Source organism: Vicia villosa, linkage group LG4 (genome assembly GCF_029867415.1).
Source record: "Vicia villosa cultivar HV-30 ecotype Madison, WI linkage group LG4, Vvil1.0, whole genome shotgun sequence".
In the NCBI taxonomy this organism is placed as follows: domain Eukaryota; kingdom Viridiplantae; phylum Streptophyta; class Magnoliopsida; order Fabales; family Fabaceae; genus Vicia; species Vicia villosa.
In genome coordinates, this window is record NC_081183.1 from 171,661,267 (window position 1) to 171,675,132 (window position 13,866).

Genomic DNA, 13,866 nt, shown 5'->3' on the forward strand with positions numbered 1-13,866 from the left:
CTCGACCTATCTCTCGACAATAGGTAGTCATCGTCAGTTTCCTCAACTTCAGCATCTTCTGCTTCTTCTTCGACTTCATCTGGGATATGCAATTCAGCATCAACATGCTCCACCTCAACAGGAATCTCTACGCTGAGAAATGCTCCACAATGAATCCTCCACCTCCTCTTTACAAAATCCATCGCAAATCCAGACCATGTTTATCGTATGTTAATATAATATATTTATGTATTTTAATTTTTTTCGTTAAAAGCATCTGGCTATACCTTTTAGCGCGGCGATTTTCGCAGATTGTTTATTAAAACCCTGGTTCTTAGTAATTAAAATCAATTATATAAATTTAATTTTCTAAACCGTAAATTGTTTATTAAAACCCTGGTTTTGTAAGAGCGAACTTATTGATTTTTTATCCCTTAAGTTCGGTTACTTATTTTTTTTAACCATGGGAGTGTGTTGATGTGACAACATTGATTGTTTAAATTTAAGAAATGGAGCTTCATGAATCAATCTTGAAAGTGGAGAACTTAACCTTAAATATTATTATTTTTTAACCAATTCAATTAAAAAGTGGTCATTAAATTGTAGTATAAATAAAATAATATAAATTGATGGGGTCAAATATATGTTGCTTATTTATGATTACTATTGGAGTAAAAGTGGTTGAAATTGCTTAGAGATTGCTTATATGCAATGTGGCAATTTGGACCTACAAAATATGACACAAGAACCAAAATAAATTCTATCATTGGAGATTCTCTATGATCCTGAAGTGTATCGCGCCAGTTGGCGGCTTTAGAAGTGAAAAGATCGACGTTAGATATATAAGATACGCCTATCGCTGCCTCCCTACGGTACACCTGGGCCCTAACCTCCGCAGGCTGTTCATGTAACGCCTTCAAAGCCCCAACAACACTTCGTAGTAGATCCTCCGATACACCATGGTTGATCACCTGAAAAAATCCGACCGTACTTGCAGCGGAACGAATCTGATTCACGACAGAGGCGCGGGAGTCGTGTATAGCAGAGAGGTCGATGGTTGGAATTTCTGGTTCAGGCCCGGATTGTGGAGCAATGTCATATAGGATTTTGGGCGGATGAATGAAGAAAGATGGAATGGTTTTAATATTGGAGTCGTTGAGACCTTTTACTCCGGCTTTGGTTTCGTCGAATTCTTTGACAGCTTTGAGGCGGTCGTAGGGTGGTGATGAGAGGGTGGTGGCGATCGGTGATGACATTGTTGGGAATTGAATGGAAATAATTAAGGAATGAATAAAGGGAATGTGTGTGTGAAGTGGTTTTAGAGTTGAAGAAATAAATAAACAGTTGAGTATAGTTGAGTAGCAAAAGTTCTATACTCAAACTCAACAATGCAACATGGACTGATTTTGATATTTCAAGTGAGAGTGGTGTGTATCGTTTAGATTCATGCAAGGCTTCCTACTATAACACGTTATCTTTTGGAAATTTGCGACTGTTACGCCTTGGCAACAAAGGATTAAGAATTCCCTGCATTTTTTCTGTAGTAAATCTTTTTGGTCACAGAGTTGAACATTTATCACCAATCATGCAAGAATGACTTCTACTGTAAACTGATTAAATGGCCATTTGATTGGACAAGTAAATGATTATGTTCTGGTGATTGAATGTAGTTAGATCATCAACAAAAAGAAGTTTGATACACCCATATTTGAAAATGCAGATTTCTTCTTCTAAAAGTATATGGTACAAAACTGTGTTGAGAGCAACTATTTCAAGTATACATACTTTCAAAAGATAAATAAATGTGGTTAACATGTAAGGAACAACAATTTGCATAAATCATTCAATCTCCTCAATTAAACATTTGCCTCTGGTTTCTGCTTTATTCATTTTTTCAGCCTTATTACTCCCCCGAAATTTCATGGCCAATGTTTTTTGTGTGGTAACAATGGCTGCTAAAGAAGACCAAGCTTCCTTTGGCTGCTCATGGACCCAACACATGATGAAATATATTTTCCTTTCTGCCTGCTTAATAGCACTTCTAATTTCATTCCTCCTAAACTTTCTTGGCTTCTCTGATTTGGCCTCCTTGTCTCCTTCTTGAATCAACCGACGCATATCGCAAAGGGCACACACCATAGCAGGACTTCCTAATGAAAGTAGATTGATCACATCATCAATAACACCTAAACCGAATTGTAGCCCTCCCATGTGTCTGTAAGCTGGAGAACATACTTGCTCCAAACAATGCGTGAGGGCTTCCAGTACAGTCTCTGGCTGCCCACCTTGGCCCAAAACTGAAGATACACTCAACACAACCATGACTGACCCTATTGGATCTGACCTCCAATCCCCGTTGTAGAGGCGAAGAGTGAAGCAGTAGCTGTATAATATATCAACTAGGTGAACAGTTAAAAGGGGTGATGGTTCCTTGGAACTAAGCCTACTTAAAGGAGGTAGCGGAACTTCAGGGCCGAGAGGTATTTCACTTGATTCATTACTCTCAGAATCATCTAGAGATACCTGCTCTGAAAGAGGTTGAACAAGTTGAGCTCCTTCCTTACTGAGACGAATATTTCTGGCAGAATGCTTTGACCACCATGGATCCCATGGTGTGATCATCTTGCTTAATTCTCCACAAGCAATAGCTCTTTGAAACCGTTTCTTCTCTTCAAGAGATAAATCATCAAAACTGATTTCTTGTCCTGTAGGGATATGAAAATCAAATCAGCCTCACCCAACCATGAGATAGACACAATTATTTTTCACTGGCGGTGCAAGGTAGAGCAGTTAGAAGACGGGAACAATAAAGAATAATATACAATAGGAACATACCTGACAATATTTTTTCAATCGTCTCCTCAGACAAAGTTGAATCTTCAAAAGCTGAGAAAACAGTCAGATAGAAATTTAGTATCCTTAGTTATTGGTATACTTAGGGAATTACAACCTCAAAAACTCTTCCCATCATGATCAAACACAAAAATAAAATTTTGCGTATGATGTGATAGTTTGTTTACAAAATTATATAAGTTAAATGATTAACAATGCCAGCCGCCAGGTTTCAGTAATTCTAGATTCCATATTAACTAATTGCTTCATCGACAATACATCAATCAGCAACTATGAAAGGCCAACATCTTCTATAAAATTAACTCATTCACACTGAAATAGTACAGGGGCATAATCCTTCAAGGGCCCTTTTGGAGGTTTAGTAAAATGTTTCACTGAAATTTAGGTTTTAATAGAGCCCAACGCATTGAATAACGAACTAACATTTTGGGACTAAGCAAGGAAGATGTATTGTTTTTGACAGAAAAGCTAGAAAGTCATTGAATTGAATGTTATTGTTATAAGTGAAAAAATATGCTTCATATGAAAAATATAAAACTAAATAAGTTCACAAGCAGAGATAAATATTTAACAAGAGTGCAGAAAAACAACTCTGAAACATTTGAATTTCTGAAAGCAAAGCAAGAAGTATGGATGACTTACAATCCTCATCCGTGTTATCCATTTCCTCTTCTGAATGAAATCTTTTCAGTATGTCCAACATTTTATGTTTGGTTTGTTCATCAGGTTGCATTTGCTGGAGCTCTTGAACAACGTTTTCTTTCATGAAGGATTCAGTACAACGAAGACTATGAGACTGTAAAAACGACAATAAAAGAGATCAACATTACGGCAGTTCATAGCAAACAATGAACAAAACTTAATTAGAGTATTTATAGAAAGGAATGAACTTCATTTTAGTTCACAAATCAAACATAACCATTTTGTAACTTCACTTACTTTATAACAAGGGAGGGAGCAGTATCGTGAATTGCATCGAGGACATGTGTATTGAGAAAACTGCTTCTGACATCTGTTTTTGTATGAAAATGTACAAAAGAGATTAGTTTGATCAGTATTCTTACTACAAAATAAATATTTAAAAAAGTATAATAAAATCCAGAGGAACTTACACATGACAGATTATTCGGGTAGGGTTTAGCGAGGGAGTAGAAGATTGGTCAGTTGTAACTATGGTATCTGCCATTATTCAAACACCTGGGCCAACAAGTTACTCTTTTTTTATTACAAACTGCAACTTTCCTTTGAATCACAACACATTCAGCTTTCACCTGAAACTCTAATCCAAATGAAAAATCACATCAGCATCAAATGGTACTTTCATAGATGATTCCAACATCCAATTCATAAAAAATATAACAATAACACAATCCATTCTACACAGAACATTTTACAAACACCTTATATGCATATCAAAGAGTAGAAAATAAAGGAATACTCACCGTGAACAAGTTGAGGAAAAAAACGAAACAGGAAGATGAATTCGACGAGATGGGATTCAGGTTCTTTTGTTTTCCACGAAAAATTGAAGAAAAGAGAAAAGATTGTGTAGGTTGAAGGTGCTGTGCGCGCGAGAAGAAACGAGAAGAAACTCTAGAAGGTTTTTTTGGCTCTTCGCAGAAGTGAATTTATTTGGGCCTAGTTGATATAATAATGGACAAATCTAATAGTAACACCCCACATCTCATTTGAAGAAAATCTTTCTGTAACCTCCAAATTGTACATGGCACCCCACACTCCTGTGTTTTTATCTTAATAACTCTGATAATTATTTTTATTTTTTTTATAAAAATTATTAGAGAAATGTGAACTTTTTTAAATCCTTTTTAATTTTTTGAATATTCACTATCAGATATTTTGTATTTTTCTTAAGAAAAAAGAGATTATATTAATAATCAAACAAACCAAAAGATTACAAGGAACACAAGAGGGGGACAAGACCAAAACCTCTTAAGTGCAAAGCCTAAGTCTAGGAGTACCCGCCTTGTCTAACAAGTAATCCACCTTAATATCGTTATGAACACTATTAAACCAAGATATGCTTCTACTCGAAAAACCGATATTCGCCAGGATATCAGCGCAAAAATTGGCCTCTCTATAAATGTGCGTGATCATGAAATCCATACGAAGAGTGTACGCCCAACACGAGAGCCAACGAGATTCGATTATCCAAGGCACAAGATGAACGTTCGAGAAAGCTTTTACCAAAAGTAAACAATCCGTTTCAATCCATAGCTTATTCCAATTTAAATGCTTAGCCTTTTCAATAGCTATAATAGTTGCCATGAATTATGCAAAAACAGGAGACCCTTCATTCAAAAATACACTGAAACTGAGCATGTGCACAGCCTTATCATCACGGTAGATTCCACCACAAGCAGCAAACAAATGGGAACCAGAGGCAACACCGTCTATGTTGCATTTAATCCAACCCGGAGCCGGCGGACACCAAAGGATTTCGCGAGTGCCAATCTGATTTCGTGGGTGCATAATTATGCCAAAGGCTTTCAGCATAGAGAAACTAAACAAGGAACCATTAGCCTTTTTGGAAGTGTGATGACCCACCAGTTTGGCTCTAGCAGCAATATTAGAAATGCAGTGTTTTCAATGAGTGATTTTGCTGTCAAATCTTAAAAGATTTCTAGCTTGCCAAAGTTGGTTGATTGTGTGAGCAAAGCTGGCTTTAACAACTGCTAAGGCCTGGGGGCTCCAAGGCTCATTCAAAATCCTTAAGCAGTCTGCCAAATTTCTGATAGTAAAAGGTTGTTGAAGCTGGGCACTGATCCATGTCCAAAATTTTGAAGCATAAGGACATTCAAAGAAAAGGTGGGATGAGGTTTCAGAAGCAGCTTGACAAAGTAAGTTTGAATTTTTTTTACTGCATTTTTCATTTTTTTATCGTACTTTTCAAAAAAATCCGGTAAAAGTACAAAAAAAATTGGTATTTTTTGAAAAACTCAGTAAAAATGTAATTATTATTCTGGATTTTTTTAAAATAGAATATAAATATTAAAAATCTCTGGATTTTTAAAAATATATTGTAAAACTCATGCATTTTTATTAGATTTTTCAAAAAATCCGAAATAATATATACATGTTTACCACATATTTTGAATTTTTCAGAATAATGTATGCCTCATTTTCGCATATCCTGAAAAATCAATGTTCTGGATTTTCTGAAATATCAAGTAGGCTTAAAAATTGTTTTATTTTTTCAGTGAAGACCAGAGACACAAATGGTACGATTGTTGGTCAATTGCGCGACATATTTGTTGGGAGGGCTCGATAGAGGGGAGGTGATGTGGAGGACTCGCGTCTCAAAACATGGAGACGGACACCGACCGGTTCTCACAAGAGGCGGCTGGCCAAATTAGCACAATTTCGTGCACCCCGCATTATTCAATATAGAGGGTCTTGATCTGCTTCTGGATGGACGAGAGATGTTGAGGATGAGCCAGTTGATGTGCCCCATCTGACAGAGACAGAGATTGCACGTACTCCTAAGATGGCAGAGGTGCCCTATCCTTTTGAGGCAGAGGCAACAACTACATTAGAAGTCACTCCAGATACTATTCTTGGGGCGCATACTCCTCATACGGCTACTAAAGTGACTCCTACTGATGATATAGAAGTTACTCTTCCAATTGAGACAGATGTCCTTACCCTTGCTTCAATAGACCCATCTGTACACACAGATTGAGGGTTTTCTGATGGGCCCAATGACACTTCTGTTCTTAGAGGATATGCGGATTATGTGGCATATTGATTATGGCAAGGAGAAATATGTATATGATATTCCTCTGATGTGACTTTATTTATTAATGATATTTTAAAATTAACTATTTTTTTATTATTTTTATTACAGGACCGTATTTCGCTTAAGGTGCCCACCCATGGGTTGAAGTTGAAAAAGTTCTCTGATGTTGTGATGTCACTAGAGGTGAAGGCGATAGTTGAGGAGTGCGGTCTCCTTCCATTGATGGACAATTCGCTGACCATGCTCGACGATCAGCTTCTGACAGCATTTGTTGAGCAATGGCACAAGGAGGCATCTTTCTTCTATCTTCCATTTGGTGAGATGACGATCACAATGGATAACGTCTCCTCGCTTTTCCATATTTTGTTGGCAAATAGTTTCTCCACCGCTCCTATCATTAGTCAAGAGAGCGCGTGTATGACAACTGTAGATTACTTGGGGACTTATTGAGGAGCAGATGATAGAGGAGTTTAGAACTATGAAGGGTGCTCACTTTTCGCCTATCTTGGTTATGTGATAGGTATGGCAAGCTAGTGCAGCAGGATATGTATGAGGCAACCGCTATAGTATACATGTTACATCAAGCATTTGCACAATACTATTTATTAGATAACATTTTTCCATTTTCATTGATGTATGATGAACATAACTTAACATTTGATAAACAGTTACATAACTTAGATAGACGATTGCGTAACTTAAGAAAACAATGATAAATAATATAGCCTAAACACCACGAGATGATTCTAGACGTTTCAACATCTTGATAATGTCGTCAACAGATCTAAAAAATGTCGCCTCGAACTCGATCAGTCCCTTTTGTTTGCCTACAGTGATATGATCTACACATAGCTTTCAAATCTTCATCGATCTTCAACTTAATAAGGTTGTATTTCACCCTTCCATCAGTATCAATCCAGTCTTCCCGAAATTTGATCTTACTCACCTTTCTGTTATCCGTGTCGAGCAACAAATCATTCAACTTGGATATCAAGACGACGAGTCATGCGCTGTTTTTCGGAAGCCGAAACTCTACGGGAATTTTCACCTCGTTGAAGTACACTTCTGCCTTAGACAAAAAATGAGAAAAAGACATCAAAGATGTTATTTTTAACAACACATGGCCCTTATTTATACAAGTTTGAATTCATTCAAGACCACACAATACAGGTGCAATCACAGCCATATAAAATTGTTGGTAAAATCTTAGATGTTCAATTTTTTCACTCATTTATAACTACCAGATTTTTCACGCATGTAGTAAATATCTTGTATTTTTCGGATTTTGCAAAAAAATAATTTTTATTAGCCCTTTAGCTTAACAATTTTAATAACATCTATACATAATTCATTTTCTTAATTTTTTTACTTTAAAAAATTTTAATTCGATAGAAATTAGAACACAGAGCCATATCAAATCTTATTTAGTTATAATTGAACTATCTTAACATATATTTTGTGAAATAAATCAGGAACGATTGTTGTTTGGTCTTGATATTTAGAAATCAGCCATTTTAAAAAAAATGTGAATTTTATGATTTTAAATTAATTTTTATTTGCCCTTTAGCTAACATTTTTAGTTAAAAATATTTATTATTCAATTTATTTATTTTTTTATTTTAAAAAGTCTCAAATTAACATAGATTAGGTCAGACACCCATATTTGTCTATCACTTCCATCTTATAAAAAAAACAATACAAATTTGGTGTCATTTTTCCCCATAAAAAAAACTATTCTTAATTGTACTATGAATATATTGGATAATTTGTAACTATGCCTAATTTTAAAGAGTCCTATAAACTCACAACTCTAATCCTTAAGACACACATTAGCATTTTTCTTATTGCATTAATTTACAAACTTAAATTATTGCTTCGAATAGCATGTGCCCGTTACGCAAAGTTGTCCAAAGAGCCTAAAAAGTGAATAGAGATGAAATGGTTAATTACTCAATGCCTTGCCTTTAAAGCTCACACATTCTGCCCAAACTCAAATTTCCTAATATGTATTGTTTTGTGGTTGAGTGTCGTGTTGCATCACTATGCAATGCAATTAATCTAATGGTTTAGGATTATTTTAGTGTGTTATTACTCATAACGGATTAGAAACATATGAACATGAAGAAAGAAGAAAGAAGAAAGAAGTATTGTTGAAGATTTTGGCGAAAAAATTGATTGCCTACCAAAAAGTTGATTATAACGATTCCATTGTTTTCTTGTTTGGGAAAAGTTAGAAATGTGTAGAATATAAACTCTTTAATTTCAACTATAGGTAAATATGAGTTGAATTTGTTGAAGATTAGAAAATATGATTCAAATCAATTAGATTTGATTGGTTCCATTTGTCTTCATCTTTTAGAAAATAACTTGCCAATCACATTAAAAAAAAGGATAGAAATTACATTCAATTTTATTAATAATAAAAATATAAAATCAACTGTTATTCAAAAGACTTTTTCCCGAATCTATGGCTTCTTGCTATCTTGATTTTTTTGTGTGCTAGGAGGTTCACATTGATTAGAATATAAATTTCGACTGGTAGAGAACCGACACAACGTATATTGAAGCTTAAAGTAAATTTTCAGAATATTTTTTTTATAAGAAGGATGAATACAAGGTATATTCAACTCTAAAATAGGAGAAGTTGTGGAGATATTAGAACAAAGTTCTCTAACCTAAGCCCAAGTCTAATTAGAGTTTATTAAGTTTATTTAGTGTATAAGTTAGGTATATATAAAAAAGTGATAATTTTTTACTTTTCATTATTATTTGTACAATTCAAATCAATAATATAACTCTTATTTTCTTATTCTCTCTATTCTCTCATCACTAAAAGTGCCTCACGCACTAACAAATTAGTATCCAGAGCTTACGGTTACTGTTCTTGATCGTGTTTTCTAGAACTTCACGTCAGTGGTCGTGTTTCCAAGGAACGTGAATCAATCACTGCAAAGATGAATGGTACTAATGACATTCTGAATTTTCTTCCAATGCTTGACGACAAGAATTGGATATGACGGAGAAAACAGATGCAATCTCTATTTAACTTTCATGAAGCCCTAGAAGTGGTTACCGACGACGTTCATGCCCTGGCTGCAAATGCATCTGACGCAGAGAAAACAGCCCACAACAAAGCCAAGAAGAAGGACTGTAAGGCTAAGTATTGCATTCAGACAACGGTTGATGCTCCAAAATTCGACAGAATCTCTCATGTTGAATCGGCGAATGAGGCATGGGATATTCTTGTCAAGTATTATGAAGGAGGTGAGAAAGTCAAGGTTGTCAAGTTGCAGACCTTGCGTTGACAATATGAATTGTTGTTCATGGGAGAAGATGAAAAGATTGCAGAGTATGTGTCGAAGGTGCAGAAACTCGTCCATCTCATGAAGGATTGTGGTGAAACCTTAACTGATAAGATGATAGTTGAGAAGATAATACGTACGATAACCTCTCACTTTGATCACGTTATCGTAGCTATTCAAGAATCCAACAATCTTGAAACCCTAAAATTGGAAGATTTGGTTGGTTCGTTGGAAGTGCATGAGATTAGGATTGACGAAAGGAAATGAGTTCAAGATTCGATACATGCTTTGCAGGCTCAGTCATGGAAAAATAATGGTGGTTCCAAAAAATTCAAAGGTAAAGTAGACAAGACTCGGGGCAAGAAGTCTTGGTCGAACCCTCACAAGCATAAAGTCGATGATAGAACTTCTGAATCCACGAAAAGAAGAGAAGGAAACTATCGAAGGGACAAAGATAAGAAAGGTGTGCAATGCTATCACTATGATAAGTGAGGTCACTTGTCTAAACATTATTGGTATAAGAAAGACAATGGATCGACAAAAGGCAAGGACGAAGGAGCGAACCTTGCAAACCAAGATTCAGATGATTCTAAAGGTATGGTAGCTATGGCTGCAGTTGTATATAACCATGTCGAATCCAAGATATGATTCCTCGACTCAGGCTGCTCGAATCACATGAGTGGTCAAGCGGTGTGGTTGGCAGATTTTCGAAGAGTCGAAAAAGAGCAAGGTAAAACTTGCTGATAATAGTTCGTTCCAAGCAGAAGGTACTGACAACATAGTTTTTCAAATGAGTAATGGAGAGAAAGCTATGATCAAAGATGTGCTCTATGTACCTGGAATAAAGTGCAACATGCTAAGTGTTGGACAACTAGTCGAGAAAGGTTTCTCAGTTGTCATGAAAGATGGAGTTTTAAAATTGTTCGAGACCCAGAATAATTTGATCTTGAAATCTCCTCTGTTGAAGAAAAGGATGTTTAAGACCATGATCAGTTCGACTAAAGTACAATGTCTAAAAACTGTCGACCACACAGATAGTTGGTTGTGATATTTGAGGTCTGGACATTTGAATTTTCGATCACTCAATCAACTGATTACTCAAGATATGGTTATTGGTATTCCAAGTCTTGAAATGCCTGACAAATTTTGTGAAGATTATTGATTATTGATATTTCAACTAATTATTTTATATTATTTCAATAATTTAATATTTGAACTATTTATTTTATTAAATAATGTTTTATTAAATATTTTAACTATTTATTATTTCAACTAGTAATATTTTTTATCAAATAATTTATTTATTAAATATTTTAACTATTTAATGTTTCAACCATAAATAAATTATTTAAAGTTTCAATTATATTTAATAATTATTTAATCTTTAATAAACTAATTAGTCATTAATAGTAAAAATATTAAGTAATTTATTAAATATATATTATTGTTGCAATGTTATAAACAAATGAAAAGCTTGATCTAGTGGATAGAGAGTATTTTGGGATTACAAGGGGAATGAGTTCAATTTGTTGGGATCAAAATTTAAGTTTTTCCATTTTAACATTTAATACCCAAACAAAAAAAAACTTATGTGGAATTAGTGATATAAAAAAAGGAAAAAAAATGGTTGTCACATCAGCAATGTTGGTCACATCATTTTTTAAACATAATTTTACGTCAGAGACCAATACCAATAAGCAGGGTCGTCACAATTTTTTGGAGGCTCTGTATAGGTTAGTCATGGTTCAACCATGACAAAATAATTAGAGGCCCTATTTAACCCCATTTTAATAGTGGCAAAAATTTATGAGGCCCTATTTAGTAATAGCTTAACTGTAAAAAAAAATTGAGGCACTGTGCGGTAGTCCGCTTTGCACGCCCTTAAAAACGACCCTACCAATAAGGACTTGGAAAAAAAAATTTGGGGATAAAATAAAAAAATCGTCAATTTACAGGAACCAAAACACTATTTAAGTCAAAAAAAATATTAATGATGTTGAGAAAAAAAGAGATGTAATATTTGAATAAATTAGCAATTAATATTCCTTTTATCTCAAAATGAAGTGACTTTTTATTTTATCTCAATTTAAGTGGCTTTATTATTGATCTTACCTGATCAGAAGGATGGTCAAGGTCTGCAACAAGCTGAGTTTTCTATGAACTGGGGGATGTACCTGCAAGATACTCCGATGTCAAAGTGAGAAGAGAGAGTAATCAGAGTGCAAGTACAAGGTAAGAGTGAGAATGAATGAAGTTACCTGACCCTCTAGTAAAAGAAGGTATTTATAGTTCAGGCGCTGGGCCAAGATTCCCTAATTGAACTAAATTCATTAGGAAACTGCCATAATCCCACGTGGTAGGGCTGAGTCAGCAAATGCCTCATATTCTAGATAGATGACGTGTAGGGTTTGGAGCGAGCAACCTGAATCCCTCGCTAGTGGGTTTGACCATGTGCTCTTTAGTACGCATGTGAGATTGATGCCCATAACAGCTAATGCGCGTGCTTATTGGGCCTGGAACAGAGTTGGGCCTGTTCGACCATGGCTAAAGGATTGGGCATGTTTGGCCATAGCTTAAGTATTAGGCCTGCTCGGCCCAGACCAGAACAATTATTATTATTATTATTATTATTATTATTATTTAAATTGGTTATCAATATATTTATTGTATCTCAATTCAACTAATAATCTACTAACTAATTTAATAAAACAATTATTAAAGAAAATTTCTTTACCCACCTCCTTACTCTCGGTCACCTCTGGTGAAAAACCCAAAATACCCCTTACTTCGGAAATGTATTTTCGAAATGCAAAAAAATGGAGTTTTCGGAGATGCATCTCCGAAAGCGCCTTTTTTTTTCAAAATTTGTCTTATTTCGGAAATGTATTTCCGAAAACAGCATTTCAGAAGTGCATTTCCAAAATATTGCGCGTTTTGCAGATTAAGCAAAACAGCCCCCCTCCCCCATTCATTTTACCTTAAATCTTCTTCCAAACTTCCTCTCTTCAAAATTTCTGCAAAAGCAAATGTGTGAACTAGTCAGAGATTGCCAAAGGCGACCCAATCTCAACCTAAATCATCTCAATCTCTATTAGTGGTAAGTTTTTCAATTTTTAGATCCATGATTCATATCTCTATTAGGGTGTTTAGAACTTGCGAAAATTATATTGGGGTAGGTTGGTACTGCTATTTAGGTTGTTTAGAATGATTAAAATTAGTTTTGATGTTGCATTTGGGGTTCTGCCATGGAAGTTGCAGGATTTGGCTTCGCAGGGGTGTTTCGGAAGTTCATTTCCAAAAACACCTCCATTCCCAGTTTCGGAAATGAACTTCTGAAGTGGTCCAGAATTGTTTTTTTCTGTTTTTTCAATTTTTTCGCATTCTTATTGATTTCAATTGTTTTCAAGAACATGGCAGGCAACCCAGCACGCATCAGACAGGGTAGAGAGACCCAGACTGCGTCGACGAGACGCGAGCGGGCGGCACAGCTGGCGTCGATGCAGGGACAGGGTCGTCGTGTGCGAGTACCCGTGCAGATGGAAGAGGGTACATCCTCATCTGGATCCAAAAGTCGTGTGACTCGGGTCTCTTCTTCCCGCCAGCAGGAGGAGGAGGAGGCAGTTACATACCACGAGGCGGAGGAGGTACCGGATGTTGATCCTCCACACGGGGAAGAGGAGGAGCAGGAGGAGGGCTACCCGGGAGGGCCCAGTGACACGACGTTGCTGATTACCTACAACGAGCACATCGCTCGGCGTATATGGGGGGAGAGGTATTTTTTATAGTTTGCATGACTTTATTATTTAACCGTTTTTAATTTAGCTGTTTATTCAACATTTTATTTAGGACTTAATTAACAGTGTTTTTTATTTAACCGTTTCTAATTAACAGTGTTTTTTATTTGTTTTTGTAGTAACAGGAGAGACAGACTCTGAAACAGGTGAACCACACCTGAAAGATTTTCAGTCTCTTTAA

General features: G+C 35.6%; 2 protein-coding genes across 3 annotated transcripts; both read right to left on the minus strand.

Annotated features, from left to right (window-relative positions):
* Positions 1-618: 618 nt before the first annotated feature.
* Positions 619-1,528, minus strand: LOC131600300 (1-aminocyclopropane-1-carboxylate oxidase homolog 1-like). Its single transcript, XM_058872483.1, has one exon. It carries the CDS (start codon positions 1,233-1,235, stop codon positions 630-632), a length of 606 nt encoding a protein of 201 aa, XP_058728466.1. The 5' UTR covers positions 1,236-1,528; the 3' UTR covers positions 619-629.
* A 156-nt stretch (positions 1,529-1,684) lies between these two features.
* Positions 1,685-4,487, minus strand: LOC131600298 (uncharacterized). Of its 2 annotated transcripts, none has more exons than XM_058872482.1 (6): positions 4,275-4,487; positions 3,945-4,103; positions 3,772-3,844; positions 3,475-3,628; positions 2,815-2,865; positions 1,685-2,684 (listed from the first exon to the last, which is right to left on the minus strand). In XM_058872482.1, exons 2-6 carry the CDS (start codon positions 4,016-4,018, stop codon positions 1,819-1,821), a joined length of 1,218 nt encoding a protein of 405 aa, XP_058728465.1. In that variant the 5' UTR covers positions 4,019-4,103; positions 4,275-4,487; the 3' UTR covers positions 1,685-1,818. The 2 variants fall into 2 exon arrangements, with proteins under 2 accessions (XP_058728465.1, XP_058728464.1); XM_058872481.1 differs by having other exon boundaries at positions 3,945-4,111; positions 4,275-4,486.
* Between the last annotated feature and the right edge of the window lie 9,379 nt (positions 4,488-13,866).